This window comes from Copadichromis virginalis, linkage group LG12, assembly GCF_057382275.1.
Source record: "Copadichromis virginalis isolate Kocher_CV1m ecotype Utaka linkage group LG12, C_Virginalis_male_GT1.1, whole genome shotgun sequence".
Lineage (NCBI taxonomy): Eukaryota > Metazoa > Chordata > Actinopteri > Cichliformes > Cichlidae > Copadichromis > Copadichromis virginalis.
In genome coordinates this window covers 29,765,732-29,789,489 of record NC_140629.1, presented here as the reverse complement: position 1 = coordinate 29,789,489, position 23,758 = coordinate 29,765,732, and the positions used below count along the sequence as shown (strand labels likewise).

The 23,758-nt window shown below is 41.4% G+C and overlaps 1 protein-coding gene across 2 annotated transcripts; it reads right to left on the bottom strand.

Annotated features, from left to right (window-relative positions):
- Positions 1-530: 530 nt before the first annotated feature.
- septin5a (septin 5a) lies at positions 531-22,937 on the bottom strand. Of its 2 annotated transcripts, XM_085475929.1 has the most exons (12): positions 22,779-22,937; positions 22,619-22,632; positions 6,546-6,636; positions 6,149-6,235; positions 4,771-4,894; positions 4,524-4,658; positions 4,257-4,374; positions 4,006-4,107; positions 2,331-2,427; positions 2,077-2,212; positions 1,880-1,982; positions 531-1,646 (listed from the first exon to the last, which is right to left on the bottom strand). In XM_085475929.1, exons 1-12 carry the CDS (start codon positions 22,822-22,824, stop codon positions 1,584-1,586), a joined length of 1,116 nt encoding a protein of 371 aa, XP_085332055.1. In that variant the 5' UTR covers positions 22,825-22,937; the 3' UTR covers positions 531-1,583. The 2 variants fall into 2 exon arrangements, with proteins under 2 accessions (XP_085332055.1, XP_085332054.1); XM_085475928.1 differs by lacking the exons at positions 22,619-22,632; positions 22,779-22,937 and adding an exon at positions 8,996-9,357.
- Between the last annotated feature and the right edge of the window lie 821 nt (positions 22,938-23,758).

Here is a 23,758-nt window from a genome sequence, read left to right as displayed (position 1 = left end):
ACAGCCCTTCGGAGAAGCAAATTGCAATTTTACTCCAATTAGTTTGCAGATACAAATCAGTACGACAAAACACAATTAACAAACAAATGATTAGATTGTGAATTCTTTTGAATTATTTTAGGTTAAGAAAAGACATTTCATGCTACTGAGCTGAATAAAGCAGCTAAAATTCACTCTGTCACCACAAGCATTCAACATTATCACAATAACGAGTGCTTTTACCTTTATTAAAACACCCTTATTTTCCACTGTGACACTTAATAATAAAATAATAATATAATAACTGAGCTCTTCTGAGATATTTCTCTCCTCCCATATCTGCTTGTGTATTTCTGGGCTGCCCAGCAGGAAGAAGATGCCGTGCGCAGTGCAGAGGAAGAATGGCTGCAGGAGATAAATATGAATCAGCAGATCAAGTCCTTGCAGCAGCTTCAGCTCTGAGTACTGCTGCTCGGACTCTGACGTGAGGGCGTGAATGAGGATATCGTGCGAGTCTCCTAAAAAACAACACTGAAGCGGCGAGGCCAGACTGACGACAAACTGGGGTTTATTTGTCACACCTTTGTAAATGGGACACAGACTGAGCTCACAGCCTTCAGGCAAAAATATGTACAGCTCATCAGTATCAGAGACTACACACACACACACCTACACACACGCTCTGTCATACTGTGGACACACAACTTTGGTGGCATAATTCACTTCCAAGAAGAGATATTTAAACAGAAACACAAAGTAGTGGCTCCTCGTTACTGATCCTGTAGTGGTAACAAAGCATCCTGTAGGCCACAATCCATCAAATTCAACAACAGGGCATCGGCTAAAAAGCGGTAAAAATAGGCCCACAGCAGCATTTAGCGGATATGAGTAATGACAACATGCTTGCACATGCACCCTGCACTGCACAGACTCTCGTTATCTCAGAGGCTCGCCATTCATTGTAGCCACCGGCAAGAAGAGCATTTTCAGCTCATTCGGCACATTAACAAAATGCTGGAAGAGGAGCAGAAGATTTTCACCGGCCGTATGCAAATAAATGCCAAACAAATGTATTTTTGAGTAAATGAAGTAGAGCTAAAATCAGATTTTAGTAGACGTAAATTCACTGTGGTACCTTTTAAAGGAGTTTTATGGATGGATACCTGGTAATATTAAAGGTAATATTAAAGAAAATGTAATGATCATTCACACACCGAAACACACCATCGCATAATAAAAAACAATATCCATGTTCAAAAATCTAAACATCACCAAGAACCTACGTTTCATTACAAAATATGTCGCAGCAAACACCCTGACATTAAATCCAAAAAGTTTAGCACTGCATTTATAAATTAGATACACTGATTATTAAATTATGTGTTTATATCTTATATGTTAGGACCACAGCGAGGGGCTCAAAGTGGGAGATTGGATAGTTTCAGAGGAAAAAAAAACACCCTCCAGGCAAACAAACTATACAAAAGCACCAAACTGAAGATTAATGTACAGCCAGAGTTGCCACTAACGCTTGATAACCATGTTCAAAGTCTGGAGGTCTCACTGTCGTTAGGGAGATAAGCAGCAGGTGGCGCTGCGGCACATCACTGCTCTTTGTCGTGCATCTGCTGCTGCATCTTGTTCAGCATCTCCTGCATCCTCTTCAGCTGGAGACAGAGAGGAGAGCAGATTAAAAACTGTCATTTTAAATATTTTGCTGGCACTTTGGTTCTTTGTGTGTCGTTTTACGCAGCAGACATTTTCACATCCTCAACAGAATACAACAAAATTGTAACATGTTAAATCTTATTATGGCGCACATATATTCAATTACAAGTCATAACAGTTTGTGTTTAATCTTTTTTTTTTTTAAAAAACAACAACAAAAGTTGCTTGGTACCTCCTCATCTTTCATTTTGATCAGTTTCTCAGTGTCCACATCTGGAGTGGACAGCGGTAGGATGGGGATCGGGCTCTCCATACGGTTGTCCTGAGCCAGTTTACTGAGAGATGAAGAAAATGGAGAGAAAACATCAGCATCTATTGAAGTTGTTTGCTACACGTTTGCACGTGCTCACGCTTTCATTCCTCACGTACCTGGTCATCTCCTGTATGCACTGCGCTCTGTAGTTTTCATAGTGGACGTCGCAGGTTACGTCTTTGAGGTCGTGCATGTGGGAACGAATCAGCATGTTCCTCAGTTTCACAAAGTCACAGTGCGATTGGTTTTCCACTGCGCAAAGAAATACGCATCATTAACTTTATTAATCCAGTCAAGACATGCAAACTATTTCAATTTACATTCAGGCTGAATAAAGCTGAACAGACGTGGAATATTCGAGTGTGCATACCTTCGACGATCCCCCAGGGGTACAGCCTTCCCCTCACTCTTTGTCCACGAGCTTCCACCACTGTGTTACTGCCAATCACAGCGAACGGGGTGCACTCCTGCAGAAGGAGACGCGAGGAAAGGTTGTTATTTCAACCCCTCTCTGCTCCGAGAAAGCTGTCTGAGCATGCTGGTACACACTGGCAGTTATACACGCTCACAAAAGACCCCTGAGCTGCTCAAGACAACTGTGACTTTATTTGTTGAGACAGGTAAAAGACTGTTAGCTGTTTATTTTCTCTCCACTGACTTTCTCAGCTGATCGGTGCGTTCATGCTCCAAGCCCGCATCTATCTCCCCTGAGCCGCTGCTGTACTTTCATTTAAAAGGACAGTAAATGGTTAGGAGCCCAAAATTCCACAGAAACACACTTGGGCCTCATGCCATTAAGCCATGCAGGTACATTTAGGTTAATGAACTCACATTTTAAAGGAGATTAGGTGTGTTTTTCCTTATTTTCATTTAGTATATGTGCAAGTAATCCAAGCTTCAGACTCCTTAAAACACCCTGTTTCAGATGTTTTTTCTACTCTTGGCTGTGTATTATGTCAGTAATAGAGGATATTTCAAGCTGTAAACGTGTGTATTAAACATGTGCTTGTGAGGGGCAGCCAATCAGAGATAAGCTGGCTTAACGGGAGGATGGTCTTAAAGGTAAGGGAGCTAAAATGGGTTGTTTAAGACTGAACTTTGAACCATATTACAACATGGTGGAAGAAAGGAGAAGAAAGGTCCTTTTAATAAATTTGTCTTTGAACTTTATCCATACACCATATATATCATTTAGTTCAGATACTTTCTGCCAGCTGAAGGCTTCTCTGTATCACAGGTTTTGCTCAGCTTTCCAAAACGCCATCCAACTATCACACCCACTTCAACGTCTGGCAGCATCTCTAGATCCATCTCCATTTTCTTCACAAAAAAGCTTTTATCACTTTCCATCATGCTGAAATGTGCTCCTGTGTCCTTGTTTGAATCATTTAATACGACCTCTTTTAATGGTTACAGTTCATTAAAAACAAAGGCACAAAACATTGCTGTGAGCAGCTTTCACAAGCACTTCCAACCTGCCAGCTTAACAAGTGCAGATTATCCAGAGGAGCTGAGATATACATTCTGATGCAGCTTAGCCTTTTAGCTGCTTTAAGGAGGAAAAACAAAACTCCATTCACTTCCACTGAATGCAATGGAGGTCCAAGATTTAGAGGCAAATACCTTCGAGTTATTTTCCAGAGTTTTTAACTGGATTAAATAATCTTCCAGAGAACAAGAAGTTTGTTTAGTTTTCCACACCTGACCTGAGAAAGTGACATACCAAATGCTAACTGAGCATAATCCATGTATTAAGGAAGACTGTGACAGTGTGTTGACAGATCTGGAAAGACCTCATGTTTGTTTTATACTATAAAGTTCAAATAGAGGTAATAATTCAATAAAAGGTTAACTTTCTACACTATTCACTGAAACCACTGCTGGTGTATGAGCCTGGTGGTCTGCTCCACTCTCCATGGATGATAGCCATATGGTTTGCATTTTTTTCTCCATGCATTTGTTAAATAAGAAGAACGATGATCTGAATCTGTAGCCACAGGTACAGCAAATCAGTAGCTCACAGGTATGTGAGTCCCCAGACTCACCTTCAGCTCTTTGTCCAGCTGTTTAAACTCCTCATCCTCGTCAGAGTCGCATTCAGGGAACTGGTACACTTTGATCCCAAACTTGTCTATTTCCTCTCTTATCTACACACACACACACACACACACACACACACACACACACACACACACACACACACACACACACACACACACGAGAGAGAGAGATCATATTTCATTCACCAGCCTGCAAAGCAAACATCTTGATTTTGCTGCAGAGCTCCTTGACTCACTCTGTCTTTAAGCTTTTTTATCTCGTTGGGCGTGAGGCAGTCGGCTTTTGCGATGAGTGGAATAATGTTCACTTTTTCATGTAGAGCCTTCATAAACTCAACGTCCACCGGACGAAGCCTGAGCAAGGATAACGAAATAGCAGGAGACTCAAAATTGTGGCTTTAATCATGACTTCTTTGTGTACACGTGTGTGTGTGTGTGTGTGTGTGTGTGTGTGTGTGTGTGTGTGTGTGTGTGTGTGTGTGTGTGTGTGTGTGTGTTATTACCCATGCCCAAATGGAGGGATGAAGTAGAGGCAGCAGTGGACTCTGTTATCCTGGATGTTCTTTCTGTTCAACCCGCTCTCATCCCTGAAATATTGCTCGAACTGCTGATCTATGTAGTCTGTGATTGGCTTCCAGCTGGGACAAAAAAGACACCACAGACCACATTAGCTGCTCTTGCGAGGTCCCGGGAATTCAGTCGAGCAGTCTGAATCAGACACAAGCAGATCAGCGAGAGTCTTATGTTTACCATTCATTGTTGTTCACAGCATCTCCAAACCCTGGTGTGTCCACAATTGTCAGCTTAAGCTTCACTCCTTTTTCCTCGATGTCCACGGTGTGTTTGATGATCTCCACAGTTTGATTAATGCGTTCTGCAACGTGACAGCAATGAGGAGGAGAAGACAAGTGAAGTGGGAGGTCAGTGAAAGTGTACGAGAGCCGATCAACAACTCATTAAATACTATAAATACTATACTTTAGCACTTAAAGTACTTTACACAACATGTCTCATTCACACACACAAATTCACACAAGCACATTTTTCTATGTGTAAATGCTTTCTTACTAACATTCACACTCCAATGAACACATCCAGAGCAACTGGTGGTTCAGTATTTTGCCCACGGACACTTTCGAAGCAGACTGAATCAGCCAAAAATGGAACGATGGGCATGAGCACGAGTACCCTTATAATTGGGGTGCTATTAAAACAGCTGGCACTCATTCAGCTGTGTTCCCTTGTGTGAAGTTTGTCCTGCTGGCATTAGATTAGGGAGAGGTTACTCATCACTGGGACGCTTGTATATAACTTAGAGTACCCAGAGTTTGTGGTCTGCTGACTGATGGCTGCTAAGCGTGAGTAATGTAACTGACCTGTGTGAGTCCATCTGAGACAGGGAGAGGAAGTAATTGTTGACACATTTAAACACTTTGTTAGACACACTACGTTTAGGGGTGCTACTCACTACTATAGTTTTATGTTGAAGAGGCAGGCCAGCAAGCTTAGGACTTTATTTCTTTGGCCGCTGTTAAGTAGAACAGCTTGTAGGCTTCATCTAGAGATCGCTTTGTGTTTTATTTATTTCTAAACTACTCCATCTGGTTGGTTAATGCTACCTCACTTTCCACCGTCTGCTGGGGTTGTGTTATGGTCCCTCAGCCTCTATAGCTACGTCCAGGTTTTGGTGGCTTCTTGGATCAGGGAAACGACCTTAGCAATCATTCTCTCTCGTTCAGGTCGTTTGGATTTGTTTGAACTTGTTGTTCTTTAGCTTTTGATTTTTTTTTTTTATCTATCCACACATATCAATCACAACAAAAGCGCCTTGAGGTGACTTTTGTTGTGATTTGGCGCTATATAAAGAAAATTGAATTGAATTGAATTGAATTGAACATTTGACTGGGAAACGTGGTCTCTATATTTTGTGACAGATGTCACCAAAAGTTAAGTCTGTCACATTCATATGTTGTTGTTGCACCCAATAAAAAAAACTAAGATTAATTAAAAAAAATTAACACACATGGGGAATTAAAGGTGGGGCTTTGTGAAGTTGCATTAAGTATTCAGCAAGCAGTGGATTCATTATGACTGCTGCGCAGAGATAATAAAGAGACCAAGGACTCACCCTCAGCGTTCAGTAGCTTCCTGTCTTTGTAGAGGTCTGTGAGGAACAGGCTGTTAACAAGAGTGGATTTTCCCATACCGGACTCTCCTGCAGGTCAAACACAAACACACGCACAGACACACAGATAGTTATCCTGTGTGTATATTTAATTATGAGATATTAATAAAATAAACTCAGCTGCCAATTTACTAATGTAGTGCTGCAATAAATCCATCTGCCATGATGACTTTATCAATGAGGATAGGCAAAATATTAGAAACAGCTAAATGGCTCTAAAAACAACTTAAACAAAAACTGGTCCATGGGAATTTATTATATGCCTAAATTGGTTTTAGTTTAGTGTGCCTATTAAATAGGCAGCTGAGTGTAAATAGGCAAGATTCAGCTTGAAACGCACCTGCCACCATCAGCGTGAAGTCGAAGCCTTTCTTCACAGACTTCCTGTGGACCTGGTTAGGCAGAGTTGCAAAGCCCACATACTGTTTCTCCTGGAACACAAAGAAAAGGAGACAGAGGTGTTCAGTGTGTTTATGTTGCACTTTATCTCATCATACGGCAGCTGTCAGGTGTGTTGTGACATCTGCCGGTATCTGAGCTGTAAGTCTCATCATCAGCCCAGAGATGAAACACAGATGTGTTTCTGCAATGTAGGAAAAATTCTTGGCAGATTCATCGGTCGTGAAAATAATTATTGTCTTGATAAATTATTTATCTGCTTGGTCATGTAAAAGTATAAAAAACAAATGCTTGTTTAATTTCCCAAAATTCCCATTTTGTGTCGCAATCAGGATAATCTAAATCCACTAAGCTTAATTCTTCTTCGTCTTAATTTTGGTATTATTTTTTTAGTTTAGTACCGTTAGTTTACCCAGTGTATGGCTGCTCTTTCTCCCTGTTTGGTTTGCTTTTTCTCAGGATCCCATATTTGTGTTCAGATTTGTAAGCAATTATTTCAAGTTTGAGTAATTCCTGAAAGCTGGTGCAGCTTTGCGTGCATCTTATATGTTGGGTTCCTCTCAGCCATGGACTTATAAACAGTAATATATGAGTTATTTTATCAGTGAAGTTGCTGCTTGGGTTATTCTGTGTCTTTTTATAACACACTGTCATGTGTAAGCCAATATGGCTTAAGGGGCTTCATCAGTTACCCAGCAGTAAATACAACATTTAAAATTAGCTCCAGTAAAGCGATGTGCATGATGTGTAGTGATTAACACATTCGCCTTACATGTGAAAGATCCTGGTTCGAGACCAGGCGGAAGACACAAACCCAGGTGCAGGGGTCACGAGCTGGTGCCGAACCCAAGCCGAGATAAATGTGGGGGTTGTGTCAGGAAGAGGATCTGGTGAAAAATCTGTGCCAAATCAAATATGGGGATTCATTATGTGTGGCGATTCCTTTGGTAATAAGGAAGGAGCCAAAAGTATTGTTAGAAACAGCCGTGAAAACCTTTGAATTCAAGTGTTTTTAATCCCTTTTCACAGGTGTATAAAATCAAGGACCTTAGCCACATGGATTGCCTTGACAAACATGTATGTGAAAGAATGGGTCGCTCTAAAGACCAAACTGAATTCCAGCATGGCGCTATAACAGGAGGTCAGTTTGTGACACTTCTTCCCTCATAGACTTACAGCTGATTGTGGAATTTTATTGCAAAGTAAAATTGTTTAGGAGCCACAGCAACTCGGCCTCCTCTGGCATTAACATCAGCACAGAAACTGTGTACCAGGAGCTTCATGGCCAAGCTGCTCCTGCAGCTGCAATATGTAGGCTGCCCAGAGTTTTACAAGAAATAATTTATTTGAAAAACAGTTTAAATAATTGAACTAATCCAAAAAATCACCAACTGACTTTCTATTATTTGACTAACCGAATAATTCACAAGTTAAGTTGAGCTTCAGGCCTACAATAAAACAGCGAAAAGCAAAAGGTCAAAAACAGAGGCAGAAACCAAACAACTGTAAGAGAGCGCTGAGGGAGTGTAATGTGAAGACCAAATGGATCTGGCAGAGGCAATAAAATCACCACAACAGACGGACGAGGTCTGTAATACAGAAAATCTACAACTGCACGGAAAAAACACGTGCAGCTGAGAATAACCAGCACCTCAGAGTTTCCACTAAACACAAAGAGAGCCACGGGCTACCAGGCTCTCGCTGTAACGCACAGCAGTAACTCCAGTATCCCGCTGCATCTGAACGTCATCTTTACACCACAGTACGACACACTGACATGTGTGGACATAAATACACACTCGAGGCCCGCGGAGAGCATTCACGCACGGACAGAAGCTGCATTCAAAGGACCTGAAAAGCTCTTTTTTACTCTGCAAACACACGAGCCAAGCACACAGTCAGTGTACTCATACGCTGTCATAACTTGTCATAGGCATTTCCGAACCCCCCCCTCGGGTGAGGATCTCATTTATAAAAACACGCGCACACACACACACACACACACACACACACACACACACACACACACACACACATAAAAGAAAACCCACAAGCTGCGCAATAAGACAAGACACTTGCCAAAGAGCCAGAGGTGTAAGACCGAGAGAACTGCTGAGAAAGCTGCACATAAATCATTGGGTAATCTCAGCTGCAAACCTGACGCTATGTAGAAAAATTGCAAATGGAAACTGAACTCAAACAAATCCACAGAAAGCAGCAAAAACAGCAAACAGATGCTGAAACAGGGTCTACAGGTGTGGGGGTATTTCTAAACTCATCCCGAGCTATCTGCTGCTATTTTTTCTCTTAATATCCGCGTAACTGTCTGATTTCTTTTCCCAGTCTTTGGCTTTTCTTCACACATTTCTTACCATAAATCCAACTCTTTACCTTCTGTCTGGCAGTTCTCACTCGTGGGCACAGCAGCCGTTCCACCAGTTTTTCTTGCAGCATGATGGCATCCATCCTAAACCGCTCCGACACTGACGGACCAAAATAGCCGCTGGTTTCAGAAAGTTAAAAAACAGCCCAGCAGGGAGGCGGAAAGGCAAATTTGAATGCTCTAGACCTTGATAGCTCTGTCTCTAACACACTTCCCTCCTGTTTATGAGTTTTAAATGTGTTCCTCCTGCTCTCCTCTTGACTCCCTTTCTTCTCTTTTCTCCTTTGTTTCTTTATTTCTTTTTCTCTTCTGCCCTACAGCGGTCTTACGCTCCCTGCTCAGACAGGTATGGAGGAATTCTCGCTGAGAAAGAGAGAGAGAGGGAGCAAGAGAGAAGTGGCAATTTGAGGGAGGAAACAAGGGAGGGATGGAAGGAACGAAGGTCTAAAAGAAACTCATTCATTCGGTCTGTATTCCCTCCCCCAGCTCCAACAGTACAAAAATAAATCCTTACACTGAGAGAAATGACTACCAGCTCACAGAGAGAGAGACAGAGGGGAGAGAAAGTGTACTATATCGTAAGATAAAGAAAAATAAAAGAACGTGTTTGAGCATGGCAGTGACAAAAGTTGCAGTGCAAACAAATGATAACTGCGAGTTCAGGCCTGCAGAGTAACACAATCAGATGATCGAGTCACCTGTCAGTCAAGTGAAAGCTCTGTATCTGCTGCCTTTGCTATTAGCCGAGGCATCTGTGTTTTACTGCAGGTTTGCAGTGACAGACGGTGACGGAAGAGGACCAATACAACGAGTAAATATTCTTCATTTAAACTCTTATGTAAGTGCAGGGATTACAGCAAAATTAGATAGATAAATAAAATAAATAAAAGCACTCCAAAAAATACACTTGTGACTGATATTTCTATCATTCACTCAGTATTTGAATATCTTGCTGGTCTGATGAGTCATGAGGAGGAAGTTTTACCACATAAATGTGCAGTCTACCTTTCAAAAAAAAAAAATACTTGTTAAGTTAGGCTAAACATAAATTCTTATAAGGATTCACAACCCAAAAATGAATGAGGGGAAACCCAGTATTCAATGTTGCCATGAGGGAGTCACTGTGATTTTGATGCCTGGCCTGCCAGACCCTTCATGCGTGTTTTTCCTTGGCTGTCTTTACACGTTTCTTCCAGCTACTCTGAGCCAGCTGAGTAAAGAGTACAGTGAAGCAGCTCTATCAGAAAAAAACAAATACAAGAAATGAAATTTGATAAGAATCTTGCGTATTTTTATATTTTTAATTGTATTTTGCAAGTAGCACAGCAGTAACTTAACTACAAGACTTTAAATTAACAAAAAGGTTAAATGCAGTTAGCAGTGGTTATGTGTGTGTTTTCAAGCACCTTAAAAGAAGCATTAGAGATTCAAAAACACTGGAAACACTGCCGCACATCAGAGGAAATTAATGTTTGGGAAAGTCCAACTCATGACCTTAAACCTGCTGAAATGCTGATATAACCAAAAGGGCAGTGCAATAAGGAGCAGGTCTTCTTCTGTAAAGAGGAATTTAAAGGTTTTATTCCAGACTGAAGAACAAACAGCAGCATTGTAATTAAATCACTTTTTAACTGCTGCGTTCTACAAAAATCACATTTTATAATCAATCAGTGCAGATTCCCTGGTAACTCTGAAGGTTGGTGTAGTTTGAAGTTCATGTGCATCGTGTAAAAGCACATAAACATATAATGCAGACATAACCAGATTCATCATCTGCCTCTATGCTAAGGTGAGCAAGCCAGCTTCTCGCAGTGGCTTCACATTTACTGTACACGCACGCGCACACACACACACACACACACACACACACACACACACACACACACACACACACACACACGAGTGATATCAGAGTTTTGATCTCTTATCAAGAAAGGCCCCCAAACCCCCCAAACTGTCACATGCTGCGTACTTTAAATAATTCAGGTGTATTTTTTAGGTCAGTGAATAAATTTTGTTATGCTGTATACCCACGGTGTGATTTTCAGTGGGAACATGCACATACTTATGTGCTGCTGCTACAAACTGCCAGTTTGGACTGAAATAAGAAGGATGTAAAGAAATCACTGGGCACTGTAGAAGTGTGTATGCATTTCTGTGTGTGTGGAGATAAACGAGGTACATTTAATGGCAAAGGCTGGACTCGATTGATTCCAGATGTGACTGTGGTGTGTGTATGTCAGCGTACGATGGGATGGGTGTGTTCGACTTGTGCATGACGTGGGCAGCAGAGCTAAAATGCTCTTTGAAATAACAGAAGCTGGGTTTTTAAAGAAGAATACTGTTTTTTTCCCCTGAAAAGGAATGTCTCGCAGTGACGCCACGTATGGCGTGTGAGCACCTCGCTCCACGCCACAGGAGGGAGACAGAGGACTGAACTGGGACAAAAAGTTAGTGGTTTCAGCTTCTTGGTAAGTTTTCTCAGCTGAGAGGAAGCAAATTGAAACGTCACAAATGGCAGATGAAAAGTTTACGGTCATTGTAGACAGAGAATGCGTGTGTGTGTGTGTGTGCGTGTGTGTGTGTGTGTAGGGCAGAGGGAGGCCCAATCAGAATAAAAGAAAGGAACAGATGTCTTGAAATGCTCTTACAATAGCCAGCCCCAGCCCCCCAGTCTTTCTCAATGGCCAGCTGTCCCTTTCTGTCTCTCTGTCTCTCTCTCTCTCTCACACACACACACACACACACACACACACACGCACACACACACACACACACACACACACACACACACACACACACACACACATGCAGACTCTGCTGATGTCACTTCACAAAGTATTCATTTAAACTTCTTGCTTTATTGATTGCTGAGTAAAGTCAAAGGTCTTGTATAATCTTTTCTCTCATGTGCTCATCTTATGCCTTGCTGCCACTTGAACTTCATGGGTAACGCCTAATAAACACTTTAACTGAATATTACACAACAGATTCACAAATTAAACAGAGTCATTCTGAAACCACAGAATTGGCTTTATCTAAAAGGCAAAAAAAACCAGAACTTGTATTGAAAATATGACTGGAGTCAAAGATACCAGCGTTTATTTTGAGACGGCATGCTCAGATATTCTCACTAACAAGTCTTGACAACCAGGTAATAAAGAAAAAAATTAAAAAAGCATTAACATCATTAAAAAAAGACTGTTTTGGATCGAAATAGAGTTATTGCCTAAGATGACTTAGACCTCAGAGTGTTAAATCGACATCTGTGTATCGTCCCTATGGAAGCGCTGATGAATATGATTATATATGAATATTTTACCCTTGATAATCCAAAAGCAGTGATGATGTCTGTAAATTGAATGTTCTGCTAATTTTTCAGTTTTAGTGGTAAAACTGGGAAATATCTTTTGAATCTTCAGTTTAAAAACACAAACCTGAGAATATTTGGCATTTTTGCTGTTTATGTTTATTTTTTTTAACTAACAAGAAGAAGAAACTTTTTGGCTGTCAGAATATTATTTCTGGATCTCTGCCTAACAGTATCTTTGCCAATATGTGGGACGATCCTGTTAGGCAGAGATCCAGAAATCAGCCACTTGCTCATCAGGCAGCGCTCAACTTCCTCCTCTCAGTCATACAAAGTTGTCTTTAAAGGAAGTGACTCTCAAAAGCTCACAGCAGTTATCTCCTCTGTCACACAAACACATGAAATCGCATGTCATCACTCTGGATGTGGCTGAAGGAGGAACAACAGTTGATGAGACACAGTTTTGCTGATGAAAACTTTAAAAATCTAAATTCATCATGAAAACTTTTTCAGACTGCAGAAACAGAGATTTCTACCATCAACGTTCAAGCTGCTTGTTTTTTTACAACATCATGATTATCCAGCATATGTGTGCAAATGAAGGCTGTAGTACAGAACATACTGTAGGACCGTTATTTATACCTTGAAGTAACAGATATGCAGCGGTCAAAAACCAGTTATAAAAACAGAGCTTTAGAAGGTTTATTATGTTTAATAGGTTTTGAAACTATAAAATCCTTGGGAAAATATTTGCTGAGGTCAGATCATGAGGTGCAGTGGTTGGTTTCCTCACTGACTTCTGTACAATAGACTTCTTTTGAAACAAAAAGCCACCCTGTTGGTTATCAGAAAAAATGAAAGATTTAAGCCTCTTCTGGACAGATGTCACTTTTCAGACCAAGAAGTTATTCTAAACTTTTAAACAGAGAATGTTTATAGAGGGCTTTAGCAGAGAGTATAAAAGATCGACACACAAACCCACTGGCATGCCTGGAAATGCACCCTTTTTGCAAAATAAGAACTTTTATTTACTTTGACCTGAAAGAAGCGACTGAGTCCATAAACTCATAAGGAAACTGTTTACTGAGGTCACAGAGGAAAAGCATTGAAAGCTATTTTCCCATAAACTTCTACAGCACCAGAAGTCTTTTTGCAAATCACCCTCTGGTGGCCATTAACTAAACTGCAGGTTAGAAGCACTTCTGCACTGACGTATCCAAGCTACCATGGGGCAGGAGGCGGGGTACACCTTGGCCAGATCACCAGCCTCTCACAAGACTAACACACACAGAGAGATAAGTAACTATTCACACTTGAATTCACACCTATGACCAATTAATCTATAAATGCACTGATAAGTGAACCAAAGCAAAAATCTTTATGCTTTTCAGTGGAGACTGAAGGTGGAAGGACCAAAGCACTGACCATAAATTATTGTAAAAATATATAACAGATTTCCTAAGTTGTTAGAGAAAGAGAGAGCCTGTATCCAATTATTTTCCACCCTTTTTGCTCAAGAATCTGACAGCATGCCATGATCTTGTGTAGTGGTAACAACCCGGCTTTAATTCATGTGCTTCCAGCTTAAAGCAGCCAGACGGCCTGCGATGGAGCTGAGAAGAGTTGTGACCTTTACTGTTCACTCTTCTCCAGCTCCCAGCCATCCCGCTGACACTGTCAAGCCATTAACACTGAACGCTTCCTCTAGCGCACTGCCTGCCGACCGGATGGTAGCCTAGTAAAGTGAGGCAAAGAGGAAGATGAGGAGTAGGAGGGGTGAGGGCGGGTGAGACAAAGGAAGAGGGGTGCAAAAAAACAACATGAAGATGGACCCCCCTCCCTCCTTTGTTTTGTCTCCGTGGAGATGCAAAGGCCAGCATGCCCCCGGCTATTTAGCATGCTAATCTGACAGCATGTAAATGCTCAGGCAGTGATAAAAATGTTTCAAGGACATTTGGCCGTGGTTGCCCAGTTTTAGTTTTAGCATCAGCTCATTCAAAGACAAATGATACTTGGCTATAACCATATTTGGTAAGTAATCATGCTGAGGAATGTTGGAAACTGTGCATTATAATTAAGTAACTTCTGATGCTTCTATAATTTTCTTTTTGTCAACAGATCCCATGAAAACTCAAACCAACAAAGAAAATGTTTTTTTTGTACCATAGATGTATACAGACGTTAAAAACACACCAATTAGCCAAACATGTTGCACTGATCCTAATATACACTTACAGGATTTCATTTCTTTGTAAAGAGTCATCGACAGACCTCGTCCACATGTTTGAGAAAAGCTGGTAAAAATTACACTGTCCCATTTAAGCTATGTGGAACCACCTAGGGACTAAGTGTGCTGAGAAGGGTGAGAAGAATCAGATTGTGTTGCTTTTATTAACGATGAGAAGAAAATGCTGATTTACTTGTTTTACGTATTAACTGACTGACTGCATTACAATATATCCAATTATAGGTTACAGGTGGGATCCAACTTCCGGGGCAGCAATGTCAATGTCAAACTGTTAAAAGTTGCAGTTCCTCCAGTGGCCACTTGAGGTTGGCTCCTAAATTTAGTCAGAAGACTCCCGTGTTAGACTGTCCAACTTTACAGCATTAAACTGAAGTTATGGTTCAGCTGGGTACGGTCCATCTACCTGCAGATGTGCTCTGTTGTCAGATGCAGGCAGTGTACAAAGTTACGACCTTTAAAAGCAATGAAGTGTAAACCCTTTAAAAAAAAGTTTACAGCCTGATGCAAGAGACAGTTTTGGCCTCAATATAGTTGAGGCCAAAACTTCATAACGACCCCATGAGGATGAATTTTTTTTAATATGTCATCCATCTGGATACTGACAGGGCTTCATTTTGGTGAGTGAAATTCCAGTATTTTATTAGTTTGTTTTTTTATTTAGCTTAAGGGTTCACCTTGCTATGGGAGTGTCCCACTCTTTCATTTGGTAACTCCTGGCTTCAATGAACTAGCATAGTTGTGGCCAAAATGCTGAGTCCAAATCAGTAGTTGTAGCCCTGGGAGCTGCAAAAGGCTGCAAAAGGCTGCAAAAGGCTGCGTTTTGGGGAACTGATTAACTGATGTCACTAAAGTGGAGTTTCAAGGTGAACACGAAGAGGGAGTGTCAAGGTGCTCAGACACATTGGAAAAGCACAAAGAGTCACTAAGATCCTCAAGCAAACTCAGCATGATCATGATCACATGATGTGATGCAAAACCACAAAGATGAATGAGCTGTGACCTTTTTAAAATTTTTCCAAGATAAAAAATTATCTTTCACGTACAGAAAAAAATGGAATTACACCACCACAAAAACACCTCATGCTTTAAATGGAATTAAATCATTTCAATGTTTTCTCTAGTGAATAACTCCATTAACTCCATGTGGTTCATGACAGTATAATTAAGATATTTTTGATGTTTCAAGAAAGGTTACAAAATATTCTTACTGCCAAAGTCCTGATCCCCATTACCAAAGAAGTTAATCCCAAACATAACCAGGTCGACCGAATACTTTAAAAGATTTCTCTCAAAGACTCAAAGATATCTGGGTCAGCTTGCACTCACTGAGCTGTCCAAAAAATGAGCTGAGGCTGAGCTGTAGCTAAAAATCAGAGAGAAAAACTGACTGCACACAGAAACACACACACATGCACACAGGCTAATGGATCACTGGCAGTATAGGCGTGTTTGCGGCATGAGAAAAATGAAAGTATGTGCATGAGAACTCACTGCAGGGCATAAGCTCCTCAAACACCTGAACAACAACAGCGCAGGGAATAACTGTTACAGAGAGAAAATAACTTTCCGGAGCAGAAACACACCCAGGCTGCCTGATCTGTTTTTCAGGATCTAGATTATTCTCAGTTATCAAACATAATGGTGTACACACTCACTCAGGAGCTGGAAACATTGCTCATTGACGACTTGATCGCATCGCGCATCGATGCTCTGCATATTCTGACCTCAGTTCTCTAGTGGGCTGAGATCTGATTAACATGGAGGTCATTTGAGTTCAGTGAAATCGTTGTCATGTTTAAGAAGGCAGTTTGAGATTATTTGAGCTTTGTGCTGCCAACAGCCATCAGAAGATGGGCGCACTGTCGTCATAAAGGGAGATGACGTGGTCAGCAACAATACTCAGGTATGCTGTGGTGATAAATCTAAAAATAATGATCAGTTATTACTTAGGAGCCCAAAGTGTGCCAAGACAATATATCCAGCTCCATTACAACATGGTCACCAGCGTGCACTTGGTTTTAACGACAATTTCTGACCGCACCATTCGAAATTCACAGCAAAAATCAAGAACAGGCAATATCCCAATCTTCTGTTGTCCAGTTTTGGTGAGCCTGCATGAATCACAGGCCTGCGAGATGCTCTTCTGTATGCCTTGGTGGTGGCAAGTGGTTGTTTGAGTTACTACTTCCTCCGTATTGACCTCAACAAGGCGTTTTCACCAAGCGAACTGCTGCTTATGCCATCTTTTATATACAGTCTATGGCCATGAGCTACAGCTAGCTTATGAGACAAACTGTAGAAAACATTTAAATTGGCACTGTCTAAAATTAACCTCAGCAGCTCTAAACTGATGCATGTGCACTGTTACATAACGTGTTTAAGCTGTGTTATGCGCTTAACTACTTATTAGCTGGGAACAGTTATTTTCTGAGCTGTTTGTAATTTGTCTGAGGCAATACAAAGTTTGGCACCTAACACAAGTAAAACCAGTATAATCGTTTCTATACTTGGCATGCGAAATATTTTAGTGAGCGTTAGCGGTCTGGGTTGGTTTCGGTGGCAGTTAAGTTCAGTCAAGGTCAAGGTTACGTTATTTATACCTGCAGGTAAGTTTGCTTTGCAGAAAAATGATAGCACTTGCCATCCCTTCATAAAACACACACACACACACACACACACACACACACACACACACACACACACACACACCTATTTAAACCTGACAGACAAGGCTCTGTGACAGAGGTCTGACTGAACCGTGCCACTAAACAAAAAGATAAAACAGACTTAATAAAAGAGATAAGACTCGTCACACCACTAAACCAATCATCAATGACTGGATCGTGGCTAGTTTCACCCTCTTTCAGTAAGCTGACAATAACAGAGTCATCTGTGTATTTAATGATGGCCCTGTTTTCATATCTGCTCAGACACATGTTTGTATAGAGTATGAATAATCAGGGTTATAAGACACACTGGGTCAGACAGAGCCCCATTTATTCTCACTCTTTGTGACCTATCAGTTAAAAAATCTAAAATCCAGTTCACCAGGTTTTCCACCATGTTCAATTTCTTCCATAATCATTTTCTGGGGATTTTTCCAAAGACTTTCATCACGACTGAGATGAGGGCAAAAGGTCTGAAGTCGTTTAGAACTTTTGGACGACTAGATTTCGGGACAGGAACCAGGACAGCTTCTTTTCAAAGAGAGGGCACAGGTTGTATTTGCAACGATTCATTAAAAATAACCTGAAATATAGGTCTGAGTTCTTTAGCACAACATTTAATTAGGCGGCCACTAATATTATCAGGACCCTGGCTTTTGTTCACATTAACTGTATGAAAGGCCTTTTGGTCATCGCTGAGTTCAACGATAAAGTGCTGAGTGTCTTTCAGTTTCTGTTTCAGTTCCAAAATATCCTTGCAAAAATCAGAAGAACTAAAGCATGCAACATATTCAAGGAGTTTGCAAAATCTCTGTTTGAATTAAAATCGTCTAAAACGGTCTGGCTGCTGCTCTGGGGATTTTGAAGCCCCGCTATGGTTTTCACACATGTCCAGGCAGACCCCAATTTTTTTGCAGCAAATTTGCTCTCAAAAAAGTTTTTGTAACTCTGTTTTGCTTTCAGGATCTCGATTTTCAGGCCTTTGGTAACTGACGGAAAATCAATCACCAAAGTCTGAAAAGCCGACTTTCAGACTTTCAGTCAGCCACCAAAGACCTGAAAGTCTGCTTGTGGTGCACAGATCTCCTGCTGGCTGGTGCTCTGTTTAATGACTACTTTTCTAAAATTCATCCTGGATCCCTTTTTATGACAAATGACTGATAAAATCTGGAAAGTTTGGGGCACAAAGTTTGTTTCTTTTACCTCTGAAGCTGGTGTGTAAGAAAAAGTTTGAGAATCGCTGCACTAGCCTTTGACCAAGTGACTGTTTCCCTACATGTCAAATGGTTTCTTTTAGGGGAAAATGTTGTGCCCATATGATTAATGGAAGCTCGAGGCTTCATGCATCAGCTGCTCCCTCCTTTTCTTATCTGTTGAAGAGCTGCAGGAGGCTTAAATTTCCACGTTTAAGTCGACCCCCCTCTCTGAGCTGCCTGCTCCTGCTCTGCAGCTGGTCCTCAGTGGGAGCAGCGAGGGTCCCATCTGTGGCAGCGAGAGGGTGTATGTTTAGAGACAGAGAGAGCAGGTAAGAGAATTAAGTGAGATTGTACCTGAAGTGAAGTGACACTCATGCAGACACATCTGACTTAACATCTGTTCACTGCTCACATCTCCTGCCCGCCTATATATAGGCAACAGATAAGGCAGTAGAGCAAGGCTTAAGGAAATTCTGTAAATTTACGAGTTAATATCTTTATTGTAGGGGCAGCATGGTGGTGGGCACTGTTGCCTCACAGCAAGAAAGTCTTGAGTCAGGCTGGAGTCTTTCTGTGTGGAGTTTGCATGTCCTCCCCATGTTCGCGTGGGTTCTCTCCGGGTACTCCGGCTTCCTCCCACATTCCAAAGAAATGCAGTTAGTGAGGATAGGTTAATTGGTAACCCTAAATTGCCCATAGGCGTAAATGTGAATGCAAATGGTTGTCTGTCTCTATGTGCTAGCCCTGCGGCAGACTGGCGGCCTGTCCAGGGTGTACCCTGCCTCTCGCCCTAAAACAGTAGGGATAGGCTCCAGCCCCCCACAAACCTGACAAGGATAAGTGGAAAAGAAAGGATGGATGGATGTTTATTGCACTACTTGATGCTGCCGTTACAGTGAAATAAAATGTATTGATTGAACATTCCTGGTGATAAACAGCCGACAAACGGACTGATTGATTTTCTAATCTGTGCTCTAGTGGCTGCAATTCCAGCTGCACAGCAGATTACCCCTTAACAGGCTACAACACACAAAATCTCTGTGTGCAAACTCATCCTGCACAATCAGGAGTTGAGTAATCAAACTTGGCAAACAGGAACATTTTTGGCCCTTGAAGATTCTTATTTACGTCAGGTATCATGACTTCATCATGCTGCCCTGAGCAACCAGATACAAGTGGGCTAAAATTACTTTTTTGTAGCATATATGCACTTACAACATGTTATAAAAGCATGAAACTAGTCTACTTTTACGATAAAAACATGCATTTTATATCCACAAAACTTTCGTTATGTATGATAGATCATCATCATTATCATCGTGTTGCCTAGCAACCACCCAACACCAAATCACAGACCATACAGAATACAGCAGCAGTGGCATGTACCGCCCTCTTATTCTCCCCTGCTGCTCCTGAGCCACAGTTACTAAGGGGCTCATCATGACAGCATGTCTTCACTGATTAACAGCAAACTTCCAGGAACAGAAGCAAAACAGGACAAGCAATCATCAAAACATCAAAATCAGTCTAATGAACAGAACAATGAACAGCTACTAGTGAGGGTCATGGTGAGACCGATTTACTAGCTGATGTTATTGTAGAAACACTTTAGATATCCAAAAGCACATTTTTGAGCTCAAATCAGTGATACATCATCTGTGTGTCACTCCAGCAGGGTGACATCATGCAGCCGAGTGCTGGTCAAACTGGGATTTTTTTTTCTTTTAATCTTTAATGAAAAAATGCTCAGTGAATATCCATCCACCTACCCACTCACCCACCCACACACACACACACACACACACGCACACAGACTAATCACCACACAGGATTGTGAGTAGGTCAGATGGCGTCGTCCACTCCTTCATATTGGAGCAGTCATGAAAACTGATTTTTTGTCTCCACACTATCACAGCCAAGGAAGTGAGCGTTCAGGGTAACGTTAATGAGGGGAACGTGGAAAGAGAAACACGAGAGTCGGATGGGAGTTTTCTAAAAACATTGATTTTAAGATTGATTGTCAGTTACGGCTGTTTCTGCAGTTATGATCTCAGCATTAAGTCAGTCATACTGAGAAGGATTACTGTGCTTTCCAGCTCTCCCTCCTCTTCCTCCTCCTTCGCAGCATAAATGGTCCAGAATAGGAGATATTTTTCTCATCAGGGTCAAAGTCAGCACAGAGTGTGGGAGTGGAGAGTGAAGTGACAGCCAAAAGCAGAACTCACAAGGTGTAAAAACACTGTAGTAATGAATATTTTTATCAAGAGGCTTTTTTTTTTTTTTACTGTTTATGCACGTAACGTAAACCATCCTCATCCAGGTTTTCCTCATAGTCTGTGCTGGATCTGCAGTACCAATACCATGTGACCACCATGAATTTAACGACTGAACTGGATCCAATTGGGAATTTTTGGAAGAAAGCCACTCCAACCTGTTCAGCATTTTTCTACAGCACTGAGGAGGGTGGAGTATACAGGGGGTAGAGGTAAAAATGAAGATAGAAACCACCTCTGTTTTTGGTTTCAGGTGGTGGAACGTAAACAAGCACGTTTACACAAATTCTATACTTCAGACAATATGCAGATATACTTTAAGAAGTATTTTTTTGCCATCCTTGGGAGAATGGCATGTTCTGTTTTGTTTGAATACTCTCCAATTTGCTGTGATCATGCAGACAAGTCATCATAATTATTACTCCACAAGCATACCAATTGCACTGGAAAGTAGTTTAATGTGAATAAATATAGGTTCATGCTCTCATCTAGAGAGTGAAGTCTTTGACATATGGGTTACTTAAACTGATTTTACATTTGTTACAGGAATTGGCACTGAAATGCGGTGAGACGGCATCAAAACGCTCTACAAAAGCAGAGAGATGACAGATAAACACAACCCTCTGAGAGTTATTGCTGTGCATACCTGTACCCTTAAATATAAGACCTCACTGATTCTTCCAAATCCGGGTCAAAGTACACATAAAAACAAAAATAAAACTAATAGTCTTACTTGAGCATAAATTTTCATTTGTTTCAGGGGGAACTCAGTAATAAGATAAACCCGATCTGCTTTACTGTCACCCGTATGGTGTTATATTGCTCGGTTTTATTGAAACTACTAATTCAAGTTGCTGTTCTGAGTGAGGTGTTTCAGCTTTGACTAGAAATCTAAACAGTAACACGTTTCATTACAGTAAATCAATTCAATAACAGGGACGGAGCCACATAACCAGTAACAAGAGCCTATTAAGGGGCTCTGAGCACAGACCGCACATACAGACATAACTGGACTTAGGTAACAATTTTTTAAGGACATCTTTTTTCCTCTGACTGTTGTACCCACAGAAACACGTTCTAACAGTTTAAATTGTAATCATTTTATACTTCAAGTCGTTTTTCCAGTTACAAATTAAAACATATAAGAGTTCCCCTGATGAAACTATGACACTCATGCCCGAAAGACCGAATGATAATAATAAAAAAAAAAAATTCCACAAATGTTCATTTCTTGCAATGGGATACTTGAATTTTGTATAAGAAATAAATTAGTCTTTTTGCTGCATGTGGTTCCTGCTTTACTCACACACACATGTGTAACCACGCAGTTACTCCTGTACTGTCACCTTACACTATCTTCAAAGAGGAAGAAGAGGAGGAGGGTCATCAGAGAGCCGGCCTCCCCTGCAGGCTCATGTGGCAGCTGTTTTTAGCTGAACAATGGTCAGTAAAGGTTTACTAAAGGCAGTCAGCAGCGGCGACTGTATCCACGAGTCCTGCTGACGCAACGCTGACAATTAGGTCAGCCCATCGGCCGATTCAGTGACCGAAAAACCAGAATAAATGTGGAGGCAGCAGAGAGTCGTGGAGGAGGGGATGAGGAGGAAGGATGCTGCCTTTTGGGTACCATCACGTTGGCTGCTCGCCTCTTGTCGCGCTGGCCTGCTCTACATATGCGTCTAAAAATTACTCTACCCACCCCTCTCCGCCTGTCAGTGTGGTGATCAGCTCAGCCTGTGATGGCACGGCTACCCTCAGAGCATCGTGCGATTATTAATCTGACGCGCACATGAGAAAAAAAAGCGAAAACATGGGATCTGAGAAGCAAATACTAGTGATGCTGCTGGAGCAGAGCTCTCCCTGTGCCAAAGCTATTGCATCGTAAAAAATCCTCAACCGCAACAAATATCACAAATGAATACAATAAATGATTCCTACCTCCGTGCTGTCCTCTGTTAGCCATCATAGGATTGGATGAGAGGGGGTTGCAGGTGCAGGGATGCAGAGCGACGCCCAGAGAGACGGAAACATGGAGACATCACTGCACTGATCACATTTAAACTCAATCCGACGAATAAAAGCGAGAAAGCACGCTCACCTGTCTTTACCGGGATCCGGCTTTTGTATCTAATATTGGACGTCATGTTCACCGTTCTCCTCCCGAATTTCACCGAAGCGACGGCTCACAGACAGCGGACCCTCGCCTCCAAACCCCCGGACAGACAGGAGGAGGGCGGGCCGAGCTGACACGACACATGAAAACCACTCCTTCCTCCTCCTCCTCACAGACTCAGCCAAACAGCAGGAGGATGCTATGAGTGTCAAATCCTCAGTAACATCCGTTATTAAGTAAACCTCACTTCTCTCTGAGCATTAAAGCTATTTTACTTACGCTTGAAATCACTGGACCCAACACGTGAACACATATTTACCTGATGAACCTACAAAAGTTTGCCTTGTTTTTAGTGTCTTCAATGAAACATTCATATTTTTTGTGACCTTTGTACCTTTTATTTACGTTTTATTTATTCAACTTGAAAGTCCTCAGTCTGACCTAAGGTTTTACTATTTATAACTATCTGCTCCCCTTGTGGTTACGTCTTTGCGGTATGTGCAGATTACACTTTTACATAAAAAAAAAAATCATTATAGAAAGAAATAAAATTGATAAATTCACAAAGCTTAATAGGATTTACTTTTCATGCTGCTGGACTTTGTGCCAGCAACTTCATAATGAACAAAAAAATAATAATAATCAAAGAAACGTCTGGAACGACTACCTCTTTGAAATTTCTTCCTATGCCTGTTCTCACGGCGAAATGGTTGCCCCACAGTAACAAGGTCCCTAGTTTGAACTTCCTGTTTGTCTCAGACCTACGTGGGCTTTCTCTAGCTTGTTGGGTTAATTGGTGGTTTCAAGCTGAATGTGTGTATGTGAGAGTCTGTTGCTGTCTCTCTGTTATCCCTCCTTTAGACAGGCGACCCAATCCAGGGTGTACTGCTCCTCTCACCATGTTACAGCTAAAATTAGCTCCTGCTCCCTAAATAAACTTAATGTGAATAAGTGGACAAGAAAAT